This window comes from Daucus carota, chromosome 2 (assembly GCF_001625215.2).
Source record: "Daucus carota subsp. sativus chromosome 2, DH1 v3.0, whole genome shotgun sequence".
In the NCBI taxonomy this organism is placed as follows: Eukaryota; Viridiplantae; Streptophyta; class Magnoliopsida; order Apiales; family Apiaceae; genus Daucus; species Daucus carota.
This window is the reverse complement of record NC_030382.2, coordinates 1,882,617-1,906,724: the sequence shown is the minus strand read 5'-3', so window position 1 is coordinate 1,906,724 and position 24,108 is coordinate 1,882,617. Positions and strand designations below refer to the sequence as shown.

Here is a 24,108-nt window from a genome sequence, read left to right as displayed (position 1 = left end):
CAGTTTCCACTACCTAAGATATCCTGAGTAGTTTTGCCTGAATTAGTCCATGTTTTAATAATATCCCTTTCCTTAGCAAGTTCTGATTGAAGAGATGCATACCTCTTTAATAATTCATCTTTGACAATGACAGCATCATCTCTTTCTTTCTGAACTTCTAACATCTGAACTAATTCTTTTTCTAGATAATCATTCCTTTTCTTTACACTTAGAATTTCAGATTTTAATCTTTCATTCTCTAAAGTCTGATCTCTAAAGCTGATATGCAAAGTTTTAAGGAACAATCTTAACTCAGTTATATCTTCAGTATCAAAGGCAAGAGTAGAATGAGGTACCTTAGCAGTAGATTCAGAGTTGTTGTCAGTGTTTGCCATTAGAGCATAATTGACTTCTTCTTCTGAATCAGATGTATCTGTCCAGTTTCCTTTCTTGGTGATAAAGGCTTTTTCCTTTTCTTTCTTGGCTTTCTTGCATTCAGATGCAAAGTGACCCTTTTCACCACAGTTGAAACAGGTATACTTGTCAGCTTTTCCAGCTTTCTCTTCCTTGCTCTCATTCTTCCTAAAGTTCTTCTTATCATAAACTCTGTCAGAGTTTCTGTCTTTCCTTGAAAAACTTTTGCCTTTGTTGAACTTTTTGTAGGCCAACTTCTTGAAGCTTTTCACCATCAATGCTGCTAACTGCATCATCTCATCATCACTTTCTTCAGAGTCTAAGGGAACATCAGAGTTTGAGTCATCAGAGTTTGATGACTCAATGTCAGACTTTGTGACATGAGCTTTTCCTTTGCTCTTAGCAGCTTCCTCTTGAACTTTCAGAGCAACAGACTTTGATTTTCCTCCATGGCGTTTGCTCCTCTGCTCCATCTCAAGTTCATGAGTCTTCAGTCTTCCGTAAACATCATCAAGAGACATTTCTCCAAGATCAAGATTGTCTCTTATTGTAGTGACTTTCAAATCCCATTTTTCAGGAAGAGCCAGAAGGAATTTGAGGTTTGAGTCTTCAAGATCATATTCCTTGTTCACCAGAGATAAGTCATTCAACAGCTTGACAAATCTGTCATACAGATCTGTCAAGGACTCACTAGATTTTGAATCAAAGTGCTCATACTCCTGTGTAAGGATTGTTTTTCTGTTTTTCTTTATGGCCTGAGTTCCCTGACATCTGGTTTCCAGAGCATCCCAGATTTGTTTAGCAGTTTTGCACCCAATCACTCTATTAGACATTGCATTATCAAGGGCACTGTGCAGAAGGTGTTTCACCTTAGAGTCTTTACCAATTGACAAGATGTCCTCAGGGGTATAATCTTTCTTTTCTTTTGGAACCATCTTCTGAGGTTCATATGCAAGCCCAACAGAGAGCTTGGTGGGCATATGTGGTCCATCATAGATCCTGTCAAGGTATTCTGGATCAACAGAGTCTAGGAATATGATCATTCTTTCTTTCCAGACTGGATATTCAGATGCCTTAAGGATTGGAACTCTAAAAGATGAAGCTTGTGATTTTTCAGACATGATTGTGATTAAGATCTCACTGTAGTTATCTTAACAGAGCTAGCTCTGATACCACTTGTTAGGTCCTATGAACTCACTATATAATTTAATATAGTGAACACAATCAATAAATCAGAATGACAATATAAGAGATTGAAAGCAGTAAACTCTTATTCACAAGGCTTGAATGGTTACAAAAACTCTCTCAGTGATTTATATATTATCACTAAGAGCTGCTAGGGTTCTTAACAATGTACTCGATAACTTAACTCATCTAGAGTAACCCTAATCTGTGTTTATATAGACACAGTTACAAAATCAATCTCTGATTTGATATCCTATAAATCAACTATGTATTCTATCAATCAAAGATTGCTACTGTTTTCTGTTTAGTTTCCATAGTCAGCAAATCACTCCTCCGCTTCTATCCTTCCTTGAAGTATATCCGCTTCTGAGCTCTTTCCACGTGTAAACTCTGACGAGTCTTGACTATGTAAACTCTGATCAGACTTTATCAAACTCTGGTCAGACTTTACTAAACTCTGATCAGCTTCAAGCTTAAACTCTGATCACTCCTGTTCTAAAACAAACTTTAAGAACATTAGTAATCATCAATTATATCTAACAGGTCAATTTCAATGGCTTCATTCTGTGGAGAGAATGAGTCCAGAGACTGTTTCAGTGCCTGTTCCATGTCCAAGCCTTTTTGGGAAGGCAAGGATGAGGCTGCAGATGTCTCTAGGGCTTTCAACCTTGGCTTCTCAATGGAAGACAGAGCTGCAGGTTGACTCGTCAAACTGCTTGTACTCCTCTTCCTGGCAATCTTACTAATAGGTTGAATAGTAGTGTTGATTGTTGTGTTTACAGAAGAAGGAGTTGTTTGAATAAGGTCATCAGCCTGGTTATGAACCTATGTGTTGTCAGGTTCATTGCTGGTAGTCTGGAAAACAAAATCAAGGTCACAAACATAATCAGACATATCTATATCAAAATTAGATGAGAGGTTAGAAAGTACCTGAGCTACCTGTAGGTCCTGTCGAAAGGACTACAACTCTGGATTTGAGGTTGAGTCAGCAGGCAGTGGTTGCGAGGTTGATTGTGTTTGTGGTATATATTGGTTGTGTTGTTGTTGTGGTAGAGGTTCAGATGAAGACGGTTGAGCTTCGAAGAAGTTGTATTCCTGAGGTTCGTCTTCAAATGAATGTGTTTGATGTAGAGGGGAATGATGTGGTGATTGGTATGGTGAATGGTGTGGGGATTGGTGTTGTTCTGGTTGTTGAGGTTGTAGCTGTTGCTGCTGTTGATTTTGTTGTTGTTGTTGTTGTGCCACTTGAAACTGATGCAGTTGAGGCTGAGCATTGAACTGTTCCAACAAGTATGGAGACACGACAAGGGGAACATTTTCATGTTTTCTCTTGTTGGTCAGAGATTTCATCAGTTTTGTACAGACACGCGGAGTTGGTGCAATTGGAGAATTGAAATATGAGTTCTTCTCCGCGTCTGTCATCTTATCATTCAAAAAGAGCATTAGGAAACGAGGGTAAAAACATACTACCCTGGCATTCTGTGCAACAGATCGACTGCTGAGTGGTCCCAACTTCTTTAGAATCGACTGAAGAAGCAACTTGCCAAAGTTGATCGGTCGATTGTGAACAATGCAGAATCCAATTATTTGAAGAAGGGAGGATATAATGTTGTAGTTGCTTCGAGTGGTAGGTGAAAAGACTTTCGCCAGTGTATCAAAGAACAAGTCCCACTTAGGTTTAAGATTCCCTTTCAGCATCCTTGGAAGATGAATCTCTCCTTGATAGTGAATTGTCTGAAATAACTGGATTATTTCATCATCTGTGGAAATCTCAGCAAAGTTGTTACGAGGAAATCCAAGAATCCTATTTATATCATCCACAGATACAGTGATACTTCGTCCACCTGCAATATTTCCCGAGACTCTGTAGCTATCCAGCAGGGTAGTGTTGATGGCAGAGGAGTAGAAGTCTTGGAGTGGTCTAATCTGCAAGTCAGCAGTTGCAGTGATCGCCGTGCTGACTAAGCTTTGACTGTTCAGGAATCTCACCCAAGGTCTGAATCTCTCCAAGCTGAGATCAGGGTCCAAATACCTGTTGTAGTTCGTCTCTCCGATCACAAATTGGCCAACCATTTTTATAATTAAAAATTGAATTAAGCGAGAATTTTTCAAATAAAATGTTAATTCTCAAATATCTCGCAAATTTCAATTAATAATTAATTAACAATTAACCAATTAATTAATAATTCGAATTAATTGATTAGACTCGAATTAAAAATTAATCAAATTGTAAATGACCAATTATAATTCCACAGAAAAAAAATCCACTAAGTCCAATAATCTCCAAGAATCCAAACAAGTCCCAAAATCCACCAAAAACCCCTCAAAATTCGAACTTCAAATCGAATAAATTTGAAAAACCCCAAACTTCCAAATCATGCAAAAGCTTCGAAATGTGATTGGGAACCCACGGAGAAGATCACAGCAGTGAATAATCGTTCAAACTTGAGCAAAATCCGTGCGAAAACAGTCCACAAAATCGCGAATGAGGGTTTGAAAAACACGAAAATCGGGCGGAGTAACGGCTTGATTTCTTGAAAATAACAGTAACCAGCAAGCGATTGGATGCTTGATTCAAGTTTCCAGCAAGTTTTTACACAAAAACTTGAAAAAAAAATTCGAAGTGAGTAACAATGGAGGTGTGTGTGTAATCGTCGTGTATATATATATGTATGACAATGGAAAGATATGTCATACGGGGTCATTAAAACGTCGGTATGACAAATGAGGGATATGTCATATTGGTTTTTGACTTCGGTATGACAATATCTGTGATTGTCATACTGAGGTTTTGAACGCTGGTTGGTGAGTGTAAAATAGAACTCGGTATGACAATCGATTAGATTGTCATGCCGAGTTTTATAACGCGTATAAAACACACAACATTACCCTGATATGACAAACGACTGATTGTCATACCGAGATACTTAAACCAGCCATACTGACTCGGTATGACAATCTTTTGGATTGTCATGCCGAGTTAAATATAAATAAAAACAGAAATATATATACAAATATTATGATTTTTGATTTTCTTTTGAAATAAAACTTTTTACACATAAAATCAAAAACCTAATACAGATAATATATAATATATTACACAAATATTTTGTAAAATTCAACTTTAATTAAATATAAATATTTATGAATTTAACTTTAATTCATTAAAATGAATTAACTTAAAATCTAATATTTATGCTTAATTATTTTGAAAAATACAAAATACACACAAATAATTATCTAAATGCTTGACAAATAATACAGGGGAGTGTGCAGCACTTAGAAAATTACAGAAACATATATGAACATGCATAATTATACAGAAAATTATCAGATAATTTACAAACAATTATATAAAATCTAATAAAATAGATATAATTACACAGAAAATTCACAAAAATATATAATAATATATAAAACAAATATATAATATATACAAATAGAATCATGGCATATTTAACATCCCTAGCTCACAAACCAACTTAGAGAAAGTGGATTCATCAAGTGGTTTAGTGAAGATGTCTGCAATTTGATCAGCCGTGGGTACAAAATGTAACACCACAGTACCTTTCATGACATGTTCTCGAATAAAATGATACCTGATATCTATGTGCTTGGTGTGGGAGTGTTGCACTGGATTGTTTGAAATGGCTATGGCACTGGTGTTGTCACAAAATATTGGAATTTTGTTAACATTAATACCATAATCATTTAATTGATTCCTGATCCAGAGAATCTGAGCACAACAACTCCCAGCAGCAATGTACTCAGCTTCAGCAGTAGAAGTGGACACTGAGTGTTGCTTCTTGCTGTACCAGGAAACCAACCGACGTCCTCTATCAATCCTGCAACCGGCATAATCAGAATATGTATAGCCGGTTAAGTCAAAACCAGTATTCTTAGGGTACCAAATACCTAAACCAGGTGTACCCTTAAGATATCTAAAGATTCTTTTGACGGCTATAAGATGTGATTCTTTAGGATCAGCTTGAAACCTAGCACATAAACATGTTGCAAACATGATATCTGGTCTACTTGCAGTAAGATAAAGTAATGAGCCAATCATACCTCGATAGCTTGTGATATCAACTTTCTTACCAGATTTATCCTGGTCAAGCTTTGTGGCAGTGGCCATGGGTGTCTTTGCCGGAGAAGAGTCTTCTAGATTGTAATTTCTTAGAAGATCTCTGACATACTTTGATTGGGAAATAAAGATTCCATCTTCCTTTTGGCTTACTTGAAGACCAAGAGAATAACCTTCTTCCTGAGAATAACCTTTTGCAACCAGTCTGGCTTTGTTTCTCACAACAATGCCATCACCATCTAACTTGTTACGGAAGACCCATCTAGCTCCAATTGTAGACTTTCCTTTTGTCTTGGAACCAGGGCCCAGACTTCTTGTCTCTCAAATTGATTGAGTTCTTCTTGCATGGCAAGAACCCAATCAGGATCAGCAAGTGCTTCATCTATTTTCTTTGGTTCTAGTTGAGATAGAAATCCAGAAAATAAACATTCATTTGTCGTAGCACTTCTAGTCCTTACACCAGCATCAGGATCACCAATTATAAAATCAAAGGGATGATCTCTGCTCCAAATCCTTTCCCTTGGAAGTTGTGTCCTTGATGATTCAGCAGTATTGTCAGTAAGCTGAAGTGTATGACTAGTTGATCCACCATCTCCCCCTGGGTTGTTGCCAGGTTGACTTGATGATCCACCACTAGCATCAATGGAATCTCCAGCATTATTGCCATTTCCTCCACCATTGCCTGGATCATTATCATTGTTGTCATCACCTGTTGCAACCTCAGGTGGCACATCATCATCTGAATCAGAATCTGGATAGTTGTCAAACTTCAGAGATTCCAATAGATCAGCAGATTGTAAACTTGGGAGTTTAGTGTCATCAAATGTAACATTGACACTAACTTTCACTGACAGAGTATCAATTACAAAAACTCTATAAGCATTATTAGTATAACCAACAAAAATTCCTTCAGATGCCTTTGGCTCAAATTTGTTCAAGTTCTCTTCACCATCTTTGAGAACATAGCACTTAGCTCCAAAAACATGAAGGTGTTTGACATATGGTTTCCTGTTGTCATACATTTGAAATGGAGTTTTCATATGATCCTTATTGATCAAAGTTCTATTCTGGGTATAGCAGGCAGTAGACACAGCTTCAGCCCAAAAGTACAGTGGAAGCTTTGCTTCAGCAATCATAGTCCTTGCAGCTTCAATAAATGTACGATTCTTTCTTTCGATGACTCCATTCTGCTGAGGAGTCCTTGGTGCTGAATACTGCCTTCTAATTCCCTTATCAGAGTAAAAGTTGATTAGAGTTTGATTCTTGAATTCCGTGCCATTGTCTGACCTTACAGCTTTCACTGGCACACCTTTATCCAATTCAACTAACTTTATATGATCAATCACTGTCATCGGGGTTTCATCCTTAGAAGCCAGGAAGTAAACCCAAGTAAACTTCGAGAAGTCATCCACAATGACTAAGGCATATCTTCCTCCATCAATAGATGCAACATTCATGGGGCCAAACAAATCCATATGCAATAAGTGAAGTGGACTTGTAATGGTATTGATGGTCTTGCCTTTGTTAGATGCTCTCTTCGCTTTTCCTTTCTGACAAGCTTCACAGAGTTCATCAGTTGAGAATTCCAGGGAAGGCAAACCTCTCACTAGATCTCTCATGACTAGAGAGTTCATGGTTTTGAAGTTGAAGTGCGAGAGTTTCTTATGCCATAACCAACTATCTTCAGCAGACGCTTTAGCGTAGAAACAGTGAACTTCGTTTCCTGGTCCTGAAAACAAATCAGCTACGAATATATTGCCTTTCCTTATGCCACATAGTGAAGGACGCTTATCCTTGCTATGTTTAATGATACATATCTCTTTTTCAAAATGAACATAATATCCTTTGTCACAAAACTGACTAACACTCAGGAGATTATGTTGAAGTCCTTCAACTATATCAATATCTTCTATGATGATCCTTCCAATTTTGTACTTGTCATATCCCATAGTACGACCTTTGCTATTATCAGCAAAACTGACTGTTGGGCCAGCTCCTTCTCTTATGTCTTCCAGCAGGGATCTGTTGCCAGTCATGTGCATTGATGCTCCATTGTCAAGCACCCAAGTAACTCGTACAATTCCACTGGCACCCTGCAAAAGACAACTTGATTAAACCTTCTTTGGGACCCACACTTGATTGGGTCCAGCAAACTTAAAGAATTGATTTCTATCAGGTAATACAACAGAGCCTCTTGGACTGATACTTGGCTCACTCTTGACTGAACTTACTTCCTTAACAACAGCCTTATAAACCTTGGTTTTAGGCTTTGGAACATAAGTCTCCTTCCTAACACGAGGAGGACTAGCAGTCTTTGATCTAGCATGCTTATTGTTTGTGCGTTGTCTAGGTGATGTGTTTTCATTTTTAGCATGCAAATTCTAAAATAAGCAGACATTGTATTGAAAGCACAAAGCATACAGTTATCAACACCACAAGATTTATGACATGCATCAAAAACAGGAGCAACAGGCATATCAGTCACAGTAGTACGAACATCAATAGATTCTACTCTAATATTGTTAACAGGTTTAAAGTTCTCAGTAGAATGACATCTATTATCTCTGTTCTTACTGTTCACAAAATTATTAGGCTTGTTGGATTTAGTTCTCTCAGAGTTGACACCTAAACGAGCTTTAGGCAACCTAACATTGCCTTTCACTTTGATTGGTTTCAGTGATGTCAGGATCTCATCTCTCTTCTCATTACTCTCTTTCATTTTAATGTCTTCCTGTTTGAGTTCATATCTGATGCCAACAGGAGTTTCTAATAGAGGTTCAGCTTCTGAGGATTTAAACAGAGGTTGAGGGGAATCTTTCAAAACAAAAGGAATTCCTCTCTCCTCAGCACTCTTCTTAAAGGGAGTAATGTTACTAGCCTTTACATTTCACTTTCTCTTCGTCTAGCTAAAGTCTTAAAGCAATCTCACCTTTCTCTAGAACTCTGACTTTAGCAACTTGTAATCCTAAATCCATAGTCAGTTGTTCAATTTTAGGTTTTAATACGTTCATCTCATTCATTTTATAAGCATGAATATCTAAGACTAGTGTATCAATTTTAAGATTGGCAACTTTCAACTTTTTAATAGCATCATCTCTTTCAAGTCCTAATTGCATAAAAAGTTTAGGGCATGTAGGATCTACCTGAAAGCTTCCAACAGGAGGAGGTGAAGATGATCCAGCATTAGCCATAAGAGCAACATTCCCTAGCTGCTCCTCTTCATCACTATCTGTATCATCCCAGCTTTTCCCTTCTGCCAAATATGATTTTCTCTTGAAGCTTTGACCTCCAGAAGTACCCTGATGCTTTCTCACTAGTGCATCATACTTCTGCTTCAGCTCATCGTACGTATCTTTTCTCTTTCCTTGAACCTTGGGTTGTTTACATTCAGTTGCAAAGGGTCCAGGTTCACCACAGTTGAAGCATTTGAACTTGCTTCTATCCACCATCCCAGTCTTGTATCCTCCTTTGCTTGTAGAAGATGAGTAACCTCCTTTTTGAAACATGTTGACAGTAGGTTTGTACTTGTAGGAGGGGTTCTTCCTGAATCTCATGTTTCCAAACTTCTTGGCAAACAGTGATAGAGATTGATCTTCTAACTATTCAAGCTCTTCCATTGTATAGAACTCTTCGTCACCACTGGAAGAAGCAGTCTGACCCATCTCAGGTACAACAAATTCCTGAGTAGTCTTAGAAGGAACAACAACATCCTTCTTTTCTTCCGGTACAGATGACTCGACAACTAGAGCTCTTGAATGGTTCTGTGTTTTACCCCAGCCATATCTCTGCTTACTTTAAACTTGCTCAAGTTCATAAGTTTTCAACACTCTGTAGAGTCTCTCCGGAGATATCTCATTCAGATCTCTGCTTTCTCTGATGGCAGTGATTCTGTGTTCCAGATGTTCAGGAAGTGTTAAGAGAAATTTCATGTTGACTTCTTTCTTGTCGTAGTATTTCCCATTTAAATTTAGATTATTAATCAGATTATTAAGTCTGATAAACACTTCTGAAATCCCTTCTCCGGGATTGGAACCAAACTGTTCAGACTGAGCCATGAGTATCTCTTTCTTGTTTTCTCTGACTTCATCTGAGCCTTCATTGATAATCTCTAACGTATCCCTGATTTGCTTGGCGTTCGTACAATTAACAACAGCATTGTAGATTACTGGATCTAGAGATTCTACCAAAATCAGTTGAAGAGCGTCATCTAAGTTCATCTGTTCACCCTCTTCATCTATGTACTCATGAAGTTCTTTCGGAATGGTCTGATGAGGTATTAACACACCTTCTTCTTCGTGTGCTAATATGACTTTCATCGGAATAGAAACACCTTTGTTTAATATCCCGATATATTTTCTGTTGGCGGTGCGGAGGAATAATAACATGTGCCTCTTCCATAGGCTAAAGTGTTCCTTGCTGAACGGTGGGATTTTTATGCTACTGATTTTCTGTGTACTCATGTTTAAGGATTTGAAGTGAATAGTGTTTGGATGAGATTTGGATTTTTGAAAGAAAAATATTTTAAATCAGAATTAATTTTTGGAATAAAATTAATTCGAATAAAAAATATCTGGACGTTATAGAGTGTGTATAGGATCTGATACGGAAAAATGGTATCAACCGCTCTGATGCCAATTGTTAGGTCCAGATACGATTGTAGAAGGGGGGGTTGAATACAATCGTCACAAAATAATCGCGGCGGAATAATCTGATTGGAGTATCACTTGTTAATCAGATTCAAATTAATTAATATAACAATTTTTAAGTCGTTATATAATTAATATGGTTCGTTTTAATGTCCACTAGTTCGTAGAATAAATTTGACAGGAAGTATTCTAACTTAGCGGAATAAAACGACCGAGTGATCAAAACACAGAAAACTGTGGATATAACAATAGCAAGTTACAAGCAACTTGAAAGTTTACAAGGCAATGAACAAGAACAAATGAAGAGGTTATGGTCATATTTATAGGCAAACCTTTGAACTAGTATGACAAAGCTAGGCATGACAATGCTACAAAGTGCTATGACAATTACATGGATCAGTATGACAATCTAAGCTATTGTCATGCTACAATTGGGTCGGTATGACAATCTGAACCAAATAAAATTCGGTATGACAATGCAGCATGACATGTGACTTGGTGGCTAAGGTATGAAACAGTATGACAATCTATAAGATTGTCATGCCACTTATATTCGGTATGACAATGTATAGAATTGTCATGCCATGTTCAATTCGGTATGACAAACTGAGAATTTGTCATGCCAACTGAAACGATATGACAATGAGAACATTGTCATGCCAACTGATAAATGGAACCTTCCAGGTGCGGTATGACAATCTATATGATTGTCATACCGTGCCCAAAAACAATATAAATGAATTTTCTTTTATATAATTAATCCAATAATTATTCACTTAATTATATTAATCATATAAATTCATAAATTAAATTAATTCAAGTGTGAATCAATTTAATAAATAAATTACATAACTTATATAATTATTTTGATATGTGAATAAATTAAAAGAATAATTATATTGAGCACTTCATCAGCAGCAGGTCTTCTGACTTCCTTTAAAAGATCTGATTCTTTGTCTTGATTGAACGACCACCTATTGTTGATGCAGAATATTTAATCTGAGTAGCTGACACACAAATGTACTGTAAGAACCCCAAAATTTGTAATATTTTAAAACCTTATTTGATTAAATGAGATGGTGTAACTCAAGAGAGTTCATGTAAGACCTTGTTAGCAATGTAAAGATTTCGGATAAATCATGAGGAGTAATTCTATCGCGATTGCGACAGCTATAAATATGCATGTGTTGGATTATGGTATGGTAATTATTCTTTAGGTAAGAGATTTTATATTATTATGGAACAAAAGATGAAAAGATGAGATGATCAAGGACGATGTCAGGAATTCCAACGCAACGGAGTATTCAAGAATAAATGTCGCACTAACATTATAGCGAAGGATTGATAAATTCATAAGTTGGCAAGACAACTTGAAACCCCATGCAAACCCCATGCAAATGCCATGCAACTAGCTAGTTAGGAAGCTAACCAAGATACTTGGTAAATGAACTAGCATTACATTAACTAAACTAGAATAGTAACTAGTGCACATGCTTCCTAGATTCATGGGATTTGCTTTGACAATTGCAAGCTTGGAGTGAAGTGTTGGTGCAAGCATTGGGTACTTGTAATGATGAGAGGAACACATGCAAGCAAGTGTTTAACCAAGTATCTAGCACAAGCAAGCAAGCACCAAGCAAGAACACCCCCCCCCCCCACACACACACAAAAGCTTGCCATCGGCCCTAGTAAGAAAAGGGTGAAAGAGAAAAATTTTCTCCACCCATCCAAGCTCCATAAATCCTCAAAATTTATCCCAAGCTTCCTTAAGGTATAACTAAGGTGAGATTTTAATTTCATGGCAACCCACCAAGTATAGCCATGTCAAATAAATGAGCTAGTGTCTTGGCGAATAGTAACTAACTATGTTTTTCTTGTGTTTTCATGGAGTTTCAAGCTAGTTAGTAAGAGATCAAGGTTCATCCAAGCTCACAAACCCTTAGTTAGTGTTAACACCATCCCAAGAAAGGTATAATACTCTTCCATCTTTCAAGTTATGGCAAGGTTTTTGAAATATTTGTAAGTGGTGTTAGTAGCATGAGTTTTGATGTAATGGTTGTGTTCTTGGCCAAGATTTTGCTAGATGATTGCTAGGCTACATTGTGGTTGTCATGAGCTTGAACTAATATGGTTCAAAATATGTAGATTAAGTGTTGTTAGTGATTATGGAATGTCCATGTGATTAAATGATTTGGCTTGAAATTAAGAAGCATGTTAAGTAGGAGCATGTGTGATGGGTTTGTTGACCACTGGGCTGTTTGCTCCCCATTTTCGGATAGAAAAATGTGATACCTTAAAGACCACGGCCCATGACAGTAAAGGTCTTGTTTTTTAGTTTCTAAGCATATAAGGATCATCTTGATTGGATTTGTTGTTAAAAAGTTATGGCCGTTTTAGTCTAGCAAGCACACGCGATAAAAATCGCAACGGTTTAGTGATTTTGCTACTGAATTCGGGCTACTTAAACAGTGAACTAGACATTGGTGATTTGTTTGAAGAAGGGACTCGGAGAGTAGAAAACAACCCAAAAAGAATTGATTGAAAATGTTGAAATTTCGATTTTATAAAAATGATTGAGTAGGGGCTGCGCAGTGAGGTCGCGAGCAGAGAATCGCTCGAATAATAAAAAACTTAAGTACATATTGATTAATGCGTTAAGGTATTAATGGTCAATGTGATTGACACTTGAAGACGTAGTAAATATGTTAAGTAGATCCAAGGTCTAGGATGAGTCAACTTCGTACGTTTAATAAATCTCGAGAGTCGTAAAATGTGATAGTAATCCTTGTTAAGGGACTAATCGAACGATATTGATTATTCTAGATTTTCGTCCCGAATCCCGGAATCACCCCACCTCGAGATCCTCAGGCAAGTTTTCCAAACTTGAAAATCCCTACATATGGATATTTTGATAACTGTTGTTGTTGTGATATAATTATATGCATAACTGCTAAATTGAATTTGCATTAAAGCGCAACGATTATGCAATTGAGGCGTAACGACATTGTGTACATAAATATATATATCTGTACATACCAAGATGGCCCAAGGCATACAAGGCCAAGGGTAGAAGAGTATGTACCATTATCCAAATATCAAATGGGAGTTGGAATGTCCTTTAAATTTATCATCCAAAAACCCGGAAAGCACCGGAGACAGTATATTTTCATATAATGATAATAAGTATTCGAATAACTGGCTATGAACGCTCTTTGGAACTATTAAATAAAGTCAAGTATTTCCATTAAGTATTTTATGAATCAAAGATATATTATCAAACATGGGTTTCAAATACGAATTTCAAAACATTCATCGATTTATAAAAGCTTTCCAAACCACGAGGTTAAAGCTAATTTAACCTATGATTAAATATTTTCAGTGACTTAAGAAATGAATACATATTGTACGAGTGATTTAAAAATCATAAAACCGTTTTAAAAAGGAATCAAAAGAGGTATACGATTGTCTGGACAAACCTAAGTTTTCCTAAGCCCTTTTCTTTATAAAAGGAGTTCTCAAAGAATAAGCGAACAATAAGCTTCTTACATCACTCTGACTTCTAATATTGTACACCTTAATAAGGTTCCCTCTTCACATTGATATTTCAAATCAAATTCCGACCCACTCCCAAATCCTAACTTCTAAGTCAAAACGCTTACTCTATCAGTTGACTAAAGTCAACACACAAGTATCTACTACCTCCCTTAATAATTCCGGAGGTAGGTGTAATATGATAGACAATCTACCAACGAGTGGATAATTACTCGGGGAACGATGATTCTTGTCGATCGAGTCATAAGGTAGAATCATCTCGGGACTAGAAGTACTTGTGTAAAATATTATTATGTTAGGCAGTGAAATAGATGCCCGAAAAGCATAATATCTGCTCGGCAATGAAATAGATGCCCGAAAAGCATAATAGACCCATATGCGGTCTGGGTGATAACCGAAAGGGAAGTCGTCCATCTACTAGTAGAAAAGATTGAATTGACGATACGATGCCTGATCAGCAAGTATCGGGGTATACTCCAGTAAAGTCTCTTTATTCCAATTGGAATTGTGATATGCACTGTAATGAAAGCCTAGGTGCTGAATTACCGATAGTGTGTGATCAGTGAATTACGAAATCCTTGACGTACTATCGAGAGGGTAAAACGAACTAAGTTTAAGCAGAGAACTTTAGTTCCTCGATAAGTAAAAGAATACGGTACGATTATAACCGGACAGTTCCTTTTTATATTTTAATGAACTGAGATTATGCTATATGTTATTATGCTACTGCTGAGCTATATCGCTCATTCTTGTTTTTCTGCATATCTATATATATATATATTACAACACAACAGATCAGCAGCATGGCCCCGACAAAGCTTACCCCCAGGAAGCGCGTGGGAAACGCGCAGCTATTCCATAGGATGTTCGCGAGCATTCCACCCCAGGTAGTAGGTGTGGTCAGTTAGGGTTGAATCATTTGGATATGTAACCTTTAAAGTACTAAGAACCTTTTGTGTCTAATACTGTTCCACGTAGGAAAGGTATTAGCCTCTATCCTAGGGAAGGATTTAACTTGGTTTGTAATGATTTCTATTCTGATGTTTTCACAACTTAAAATATGTATTGTTGTTTCTGAGAACTATAATCTGTTGGCATACGTATTGATGGGGTTATAACTGTGATAAGTGGACATATGGAGATAAGTATCATTAATTGGGAATTATGATGATTGTAACAACCTAGATTGCTAACCCCCGATCTAGGGGTGTCACATGTACTGTCTGGTTCATCTGTATCTAGCTGAATCAAATATTATTTATCATATAAACATTTGAGAAGTGGCTTGTTCGTCGAGTCTTTGTCTTCGTAGTTCTTCTTCATAAGTAGAAATAGATTGGAATCTTCGAATAAATAAAGTATTAAAACTTTATACCTTCTGGACTTCTGGACGTGCTACAAAATATTATTTGTACACTGAGGCTTGAACATATTAATGAACTTCTTTCAGTTGTGTGCAGCAGCATCCTGAAATTCTTCAGACATATGATTTTAATAAATCACTTGACGTTCTTCGTACGGATTTCTTTAATAGAGCTTGCTATTTTACTTTCTTTCTTATCAGAGTTGAGTTGATACTCTTAAATACAAATAGGCTAAACATGTGCATTTCATCCTCCACCATTGCCTGGATCATCGCCATCATTGTTGTCATCTCCTGTTGCAACCTCAGGTGGCATATCATCATCTGAATCTGAATTTGGATAGTTATCAAACTTCAGAGACTTAGATGGATTGGCAGATTGTAGACTTGGGAGTTTAATGTCATGAAATGTTACATTGACACTAACTTTCACTGACAGAGTGTCAATAACAAAAACACTATAAGCTATATTGGTATAACCAACAAAGATTGCTTCATATGCATTTGGTTCAAACTTACTCAAATTCTCTTCCCCATCTTTGAGAACATAGCATTTGGCTCCAAAGACATGAAGATGTTTGACATACACTACTAGAAAAAGTGGAATAGACATCACACATTTAACATCAATTAGAATTGCCACTGATGTTAAAACTGCTTTTAACATCAATTTCAGTTAAACTGATGTGTTAAAATACTTTAGACATCAGTTATTTATGCAACTGATGTGTAAGGTACGTGTTTAAAAAAAGTTTCCACCATTCCCACCCTCATTTCCCCCCTTATCAAAAATTTCACTCCCTTATAAAAATCCAACTTCTCTCCCTTAAACAAATTTCATCTCCCTCCAATATTCAAAACACAAAACTTTAAAATAAAATCATTCAACTACAAACACATACATATAAAAATTTATATAATCAAAATCATTAAAATACACAAATCATATATATTATAACTTTAAAATATTTAAAAAATATTAAAAATTATAATTATTCATCTAAAATAAAATATTAAATTAATAAAAACTACTCTCACACACACATAAATTAAAATGACCAACACATTACAACTCAACACATTACAAATATAAATAAAAAAAAACATAACATTACATAATTAAAACAAAACATTAAACATATCTCAGTCAACAAAAACACAAAACACGTAACCCTAGCCCCCTTCTCCAAGCTCATCTCTCTGGCCTCCCTGGCCTACCCGCATCTCATTCTCCGTGCTCACAGGCCATCCATCTTCTCAGAAACTTTACCCATCCCAATCTCACTGCTCTCTCACTAATTGAAACTCAGAGGTCGGAGTTTGAAAAATTCGGAGCTTAACTGATGTTCAAAACTATAGTTGAAGGTTCAAAAGATCGAAATTTTAAGTGGGTAAGTTTTAATTAGTAATTAAATACCAAATTTTAAACTGGGGGTCACCGCTTTTGTAAACCTCGTATCAATCGATCTAATTGCTTTTGTATGTTGTGTATGTTGCTTCTCGATAGTTTAAGAGAGCAATTTATAATGTAGTAATAGTATATATTTACCCTTTTTGATGTACTTTAAACTTGTATAGCATAAATAATACGGATTCGTATATCAATATTATGAGTGGGGTGTTTTTTTTATATAATTGTGATTTGTATTTATGGACATATATGTGTTGTTTGTTATTAGCATTTACGAAATGGTGTGGCGGACATGATGGAAATGAAGTTCGTGTGTTGTCGATGTCTGACACGGAAGGTATGAAGAACACAAGATCAACACATGTTTTGATTTATCGGTCCAGTTTAAAGAAATAGTTCTTACATGATTTTTTTGTTGGATGTGCTTTTGTGATGGTGTCTTTTTCTGTGTGTCAAACATTGTTAGTATGTAAACTGCTATATTATTCAGAGTGTCGCGACCGAGGCAAGTCTGCTTTGCCTGGTGACAAAGGTCGTCAAATTATTGTTTAGATATAGTTTAGGAGCCCTCGCTCTCAAGGGTATTTTCTTTGTGAAAATTGTACCCTTATTAAAAATAAGACAGTTTCTACCGATACTTAATAAGATTTTGTGCACTTGATTATTTTATATGCTAGCGAATCTCTTGAACTCAAAAGTTTAGCAGGGCTCGAACTAAGGAATGCTAACTTCTCCTACTTTGGTTATGTATCTTTTCATTATAGAGCACATAAATCATTTATTCTCAGTGTATATGTGTTTTTATCAAGGTATATTACTAAATTCCACCTGACTTCCACCATTTGTTTTAGTATGCCTTGCAAGACAAGAGAATACTGCTACTTATCAACATAAAAAAAGGAGAGCATACATCCGACTTAACCAAACAAATTTTCTGTCACTGATCCAGTGAAATGGAGGCTCTTTTTTTTTACTAAATGAAATAGAGGCATTATTAAATACTAAAGTTTAGAATTGCAAAAGTTTATTTCTTATGAGAAGTTAGTTGCAAACGTTTTCTGTGAAGAGGTCAATTAAACTTTACTTCAAATTAAAATAATAAAAAAGTAAGTGCTAATACAGTTAAAAAGGATTAGCCAATTCCGTATTCCATAGCCAACGACAGATGGCTGTTTTTAAGTAGATGATGATAGAAATCATACTGAATGACAGTTTGCTCTAAACATATTAATATGTTTTGAAATCTATTCATATCAATTACAGAAAAATATAGATAATAGTGCAGCAAGCAATATATGGAATTTACGTTGTTACGGACACTACAGAATCTAGTAAATTGGAGTGTGGCCCCTAGCAAAGAATCAATAACACTCTCACATAGTCCTGCTAGAGTAGAAAGTGGTATCATCAGTAGCTGATTTAGGGATTTATCAAACATAGAGTTTGTTGTAAAAAATACCATGAGAGTATAAGTCAGCCCAATGATGCTTCCAGCCGCAACAGCAGCTATGAGTCCTGCTTTGGTCACTCCACCATTTGTTCCCCTTCGAACTGGCCAATAATATTGGAGGAACTGAATTTAGACAGAGAATCTATACAAGCTAAGAAAGGGACTTTCATGGTCCTATGCTTGAAACTTGAGAATATGAAATTTGAAATCCAGGCCGCCAATTATAAATGCAACCAAAGTTGGTCTTTTATCCTTCTGACTTGGCAAAATAATATAATTTCTTCATATCTGATTTGATTATAGCAAGGAAGAATTTGTGAAGATAAGTACCAGTTCGAGAGACTCCTAGGAGGAATGCATGGGAAATATGCGATGGCAGAATTTTCGAAGTCAGATAGAGGGGATGAGACATATACTGTTAGCTTTTCAGAATTGATTCATGGACCTCATTTCAGAGGTATTGTACACATGTATATTTTATATGAAAGTCTTCTACAGATTTAGTGCTGTATTGTTTTGGTTTCCCCAATTTTTTACATGTAATATATCCAAAGTGCTTTTTTATTCACTTTTTACTTTTGTAGATGTTTTTATCGGGTCAACTCTTTTTGCTTTACAACAACTATCTGGGATAAATGTGGTATTTTATTTCTCTTTTACTGTATTTAGAAGTGCGGGAGTACCTACGAATCTTGCAAATGCCTTTATAGGAGTTTTAAATTTTATTGGTACATGCTTCATCGACCAGTGGCTTTATATACTAAATTATTAACTGTACATGCTCAATAGCACTTATATATATATGGTCGAAAAGAGTGTTTTAGCTTTTAGCATGTCTAGAATAAGTTTTACTTTTGTCAGATACAGTAAAAATCTACTAGGTTGAAGTATACATATCAAAGTACTAAGCGAAAGTTATCCCTTTTGCCTTTAACTACTGAACTACCAGACTTGTTACTGCTATTTTATTTTATGTCCTAGCTTTTAAATTCTGGTAATTAGTTGCTTTAGGCTATGCTATCCTATTCATTATCCAGGTTCAAGTGATTGGACTTTTGTGTAGAACTCCTCAAAAAGATAACAGAAGTGAGTTACTTAGATGAGTTGCTACAGGTGGTGGTGCATTTAAAAGGGCTGGATGGCACAAAAGTTCATCTTCCAGGAACAAACTTAAACGACATAGCTTTGATCATGTACTTTACAGGCTTTACAGGCTTTGATTATGTACTTTATATTTAGATAAGATTGATGTGTAGTAGTTGATTGACATTGGATTTGATGGATGTGTAGTCGGTGAAATTGGAATTTGATGGATGTATGTACAATTGGTTTATATATGCATTAATAAGATTTGGCGTTGATTTGGTTATTTCTAGGTGTTGACTTGGTTGTTTCTTGGTTTCATATTTCTGGCGTATAAAAATGATGTTAATTCAATGTTATTACATCAGTTAATGAGTAAAGAAATGATGTTAATCAAATGTTATAACATCAGTTTTTTTGAAGTTGAACTGATGTTAAAGGCTATAGACATCAGTTATTAGCTGATGTAAGTAAAAAATTCAAGCGATGTCTTTGTCGGCGATGTTAAAGGCACTAATCTTTAACATCAGTTATTAACCGATGTAAATGAGTACAATAGATATCATCAAAACTTACAAAACTAATGTTAAAGAGTATAATATACATCAATTAGGTGTACAGAACCGATGTTAAATCCAACAATAGACATCAGTTATTAACTAATGTTAAAGACAGGTATCTTTAACATCGCCCACAATAACATCAGTTACAATTCTATGGGACATCAGTTTTTGCCTAATGTGTATTAGCAGATTTTTAGTAGTTGGTTTCTTGTTGTTTGTGACGCCCTCCAAATCCGGGTCATAAACTTGGGGGTCACACCACAATATAAACCTGTAAACAATAACAATATATGCAAAGACCCTAAATATCCATGGATCGCTTCAGGTTATAGTATGAAACAAGCCACAACTTAACTTATATTACAATACGTCGAATCCCAATCAATATCTTACAACTTACAAACCTCAGCGCAGTGCTTACACACAAAAGATACTCAAAAGTTCATAATATCAGCAACTCCTAGCAAGGCTCTCCAACACTCATCCTGATACCTTGGCTTGATGACTAGTCTGTGGGTCCTCGCTAACAGTATTCTCTTTCTTCACTGGAAAAGAACATAAAGAATCGCAAGAGTGAGCTTACAGCTCAGCAAGCAATATAAACAATAAACTGAAGTTCAACAATTATCAATAAGAATGAATCAGGATATCAAATCCCTTTTTAAAGCAGTGATTAGAATTGCATATTCATATTTTTATTTAAAAACCAAGGTTAGGCTGCTGATCAGTCACGCACTAACCCCGAGCTAGGTCCATACCAAGCTCTATTACTGGATCCAAGGCACACATTGGCCTAATGACCATGAATCTGGTCTGACCACGAATCTGGTCCACATTTATAAAACTATCCAATTCTTTAACAACATAATAAAATCAACAACATCCCAGTAATTCAGAATCAATATCGTTTGAACAGAAGCAATATTACTAAAACAGAATCATAATCGTCAAATCAGAATCATTATAACGAGGGTTGCAATACTTATCCAGATTAAAAGACAATTCAGAATTAGGTTCAAATATCACCACAATATGTTCGAAGAATGGCTTGAAGTTGAAAGAAAGATCAAGTATATGGTGAAAATATTCTGGTGTTTGTAGAAGAAGTAAAGCAATTGAGAATGGCTTAAGGTTCCAGTTATGTTTGTCTTGAAGGAAATTCAAGTGTTAGGGTGTATATGTGCGAACATTCTTTAAAGATTCAATTTAGGTGTTTTGGTAGGACATTGTATAACTTGGTGAAGTGTCGTGGCATATGGGCTGGTACTGTTTGGTTATTCAAGGATCAAGGTATATCAAAGTAAATGATTTGTGTTTCCAAGTCTCAAAGAAATGGGTACGAGTTCAATTGAAATCAAAATCAAGGTTTAGCTTGTAATTCAGGTGTTGAAAGGATTGAATAAGGTTTATCAATAATCAGGGTCAATAGCACAATATATCAACAGGTGTACTTTCAAACTTATCCAGAACAACAATATCAATGTAGCAGAGTAACTCAAGGAGTATACAGAAGTATAAGTTGAGAATAGAACACTTGCCTTATTCTGAAGCTTTACTTCTCTCTATAGCTTTCACTAAACAGAATCACTCCAACACTACTTGCTTCCCTTTTCTAAGCCTGTCCTTCTCTGATAATCATAATATTCATCTATCAGTATTCATTCTCATATCATCCTATTTGTTTCATAATCGAAACAAGCTTCTATCTACCCTTCGTTTCACTTAAATCCGATTTACGGTTCAAAAGATACGAATAAAACAGTCATATAACGTTCACATAAGCATTTCACATCTCAATCAAGTAACACATAGCACATAACACATAAGAGAATCAATGAAATAGCTTTTCAGAAAAGGTTTGGGGTTAAAATGACTTTTCTGGTATTTATTATGAGTTTTTAAACATTTTTCGGAATAAAAACGGGTAACAGAATCAATTTATAACTGAATGAACAAGTTCGAATACTCGAAATAAGGTTCGAAATCACTTGAAATTGATTAATGAACCTTCAATATATTTTTGAATAATTTTCTAAAGCTTGAAACTATTTTTCTGGATTTTTAAAACAATTAAAGCAATTAAATCTAATTAATAAATCAATTAAAATCAATTAATAAATAATTAAAACAATTAATCAATTAATATTTAAATTAATTGACTAATTATAATAATTAATTACTAATTAAAATTAATTAATAAATTAAATTAGATTTATTTTTGAATAAAGAAATAATTAAAAACTATTATTGAAAATAAGTAAATGATTTTCGAAATAAAAATAATTTAAATAAAACTGTTTTTAAAAGTTTTTGAAACTTCAAGGTTTAAACTGCAAGTTTTGAAAACTTGAGGGTCTGAATTGCAAGTTTTAAAACTACAGGGTTTAAAGTGTTAAAAACGAAACCATAGTGCGATAACTTCACCATCTTCGAAAGTGTGGTGACCAAACGGTAATTTACCGTCGGCCACCGACACCTTTGTCGGAGATTACTCTCCCGGCCTCCGTTGGCCTTCAGAAAGTGCAGAATTGAAGTATACACTCCATGGAATCCATTGGTACTGCCAAAATCACCGATGGTTAAGCCGTTTGGCCGTAATAGGCGCCGAAAAGTCGACGCCGCCGTCAAGCTTCGAAGCTCCGGCGAGCTCGACTCCGGGGTCACACGGCCACCACCTCGAGATTCCTCTCTTCATGCTCTATCTAATGGTACTAACCACACATCCTCTAGATTCCTAGATTAAAAATGCCCAATTTTCAATTAAGAACATTCAACGCATGTAAACCCTAATTTATGAATTCGAGAATTAAACTCAATTTTGAACATGTTATTGAACTCCAAATCATGCATATGATATACCAAAATGATCAGGAGAAGATTATCTACAACATGGAAGCATAAAATCACATAAAACACATCAAAATCAAAAAGCCCTAATTTAGCCCTAATTCATACGAATTTTTAAACTCAAATTACTCCCTAACGGTGAATCTATACCTGTTTTTGAGACTTGATATGGATTCTACGCGTCGATACCTTCGATTGGACTACTTGTATGCTTGATTCTGAGTCCGATAACGCCTTCAAAACTTCGATTGAACCCCAAGAACGCGAAGAACGATAAACCAGTTTCTCTCGATTCTCGTGTATTGAAATGATAATTATAAAAAATAAAATAATAATTATCCTATTTATAATTACGAATAACTGGCCCCCATTTGGATCATACCGGATATAAAATACACTTCTTAATCATTAAGTATTAATAAAACTGATCCGTTCGGGACCGACTTTAAAGATAAATATTAAATACACACATTACGAGAAACTTATGGGGCTCCGAGCTTTGTCTGGCACGAAGTACGAAAATATAATGCTTGAGTCAAGATAATTTGGGGTGTTAAAATTATTCGGTGTACACAATTATTGATACGATAAACGAGTTTAATTATTGATATTCAAAATATCTCGAATAACAAACCGGCGAAACTTTCCCGGAAGCCCCTCGGGGTTTAATTATCGAGTAAACGGGTTTAAAATCAATTTAATAATAATATTTTATAATATACTTAATTAAATCATTAAATCAAATATCAAATCATATAATAATCCATAATTTGCCAAGTGGGTGCCTAAATTTTCCATATTTTGATCTGATCATATAAAAATTATAATTTAACAAGTCATAACATACATAGGCAATCATTTAACATGTCACTTAACATATAATTCACAATTAATTCACATAACGTTCACATACTGATATAAACAAATACACGTCAAAATCCCGGATATTACATTGTTAAACAGCTGAAATGGCGTTTCATGTAATCCTTATTGATCAAAGTTCGATTCTGGGTGTAGCAGGCAGTGCTCACAGCTTCAGCCCAAAAGTACAGAGGAAGCTTTGCTTCAGCAATCATTGTAAAAGCAGCTTCAATCAGTGTACGATTCTTTCTTTCGACGACTCCATTTTGTTGAGGAGTCCTTGGTGCTGAGTACTTTCTATTCATTCCTTCTGTTGATTCCCTTTTCAGAGTAAAAATTGACTAAGGTTTAATTCTTTAACTTCGTGCCATTAGCGGACCTTATAACTTTTACAGGAAGACCCTTTTCCAATTCAACTTTCTTGATATGATCAATTACTGTCAGGGGAGTTTCATCCTTGGAAGATAGGAAGTAAACCCAAGTAAATTTAGAGAAGTCATCCACAATAACCAAAGAATATGTTCCTCCATCAATTGATGTAACATTCACTGGGCCAAACAAATCCATATGCAAAAGTTGTAATGGGTCAGTGATACTACTGATGGTCTTGCTTTTGTGAGATGCTCTCTTTGCTTTTCCTTTCTGACAAGCTTCACAGAGATCATCAGAT

At 35.5% G+C, this 24,108-nt stretch overlaps 1 protein-coding gene across 1 annotated transcript; it reads left to right on the top strand.

Annotated features, from left to right (window-relative positions):
* Positions 1 to 15,979: 15,979 nt before the first annotated feature.
* LOC135150097 (probable plastidic glucose transporter 2) lies at positions 15,980 to 19,434 on the top strand. The gene is made up of 4 exons (XM_064086258.1): positions 15,980 to 16,614; positions 16,903 to 16,971; positions 18,388 to 18,541; positions 19,122 to 19,434. Exons 1-4 carry the CDS (start codon positions 16,567 to 16,569, stop codon positions 19,145 to 19,147), a joined length of 297 nt encoding a protein of 98 aa, XP_063942328.1. The 5' UTR covers positions 15,980 to 16,566; the 3' UTR covers positions 19,148 to 19,434.
* Positions 19,435 to 24,108: the final 4,674 nt, after the last annotated feature.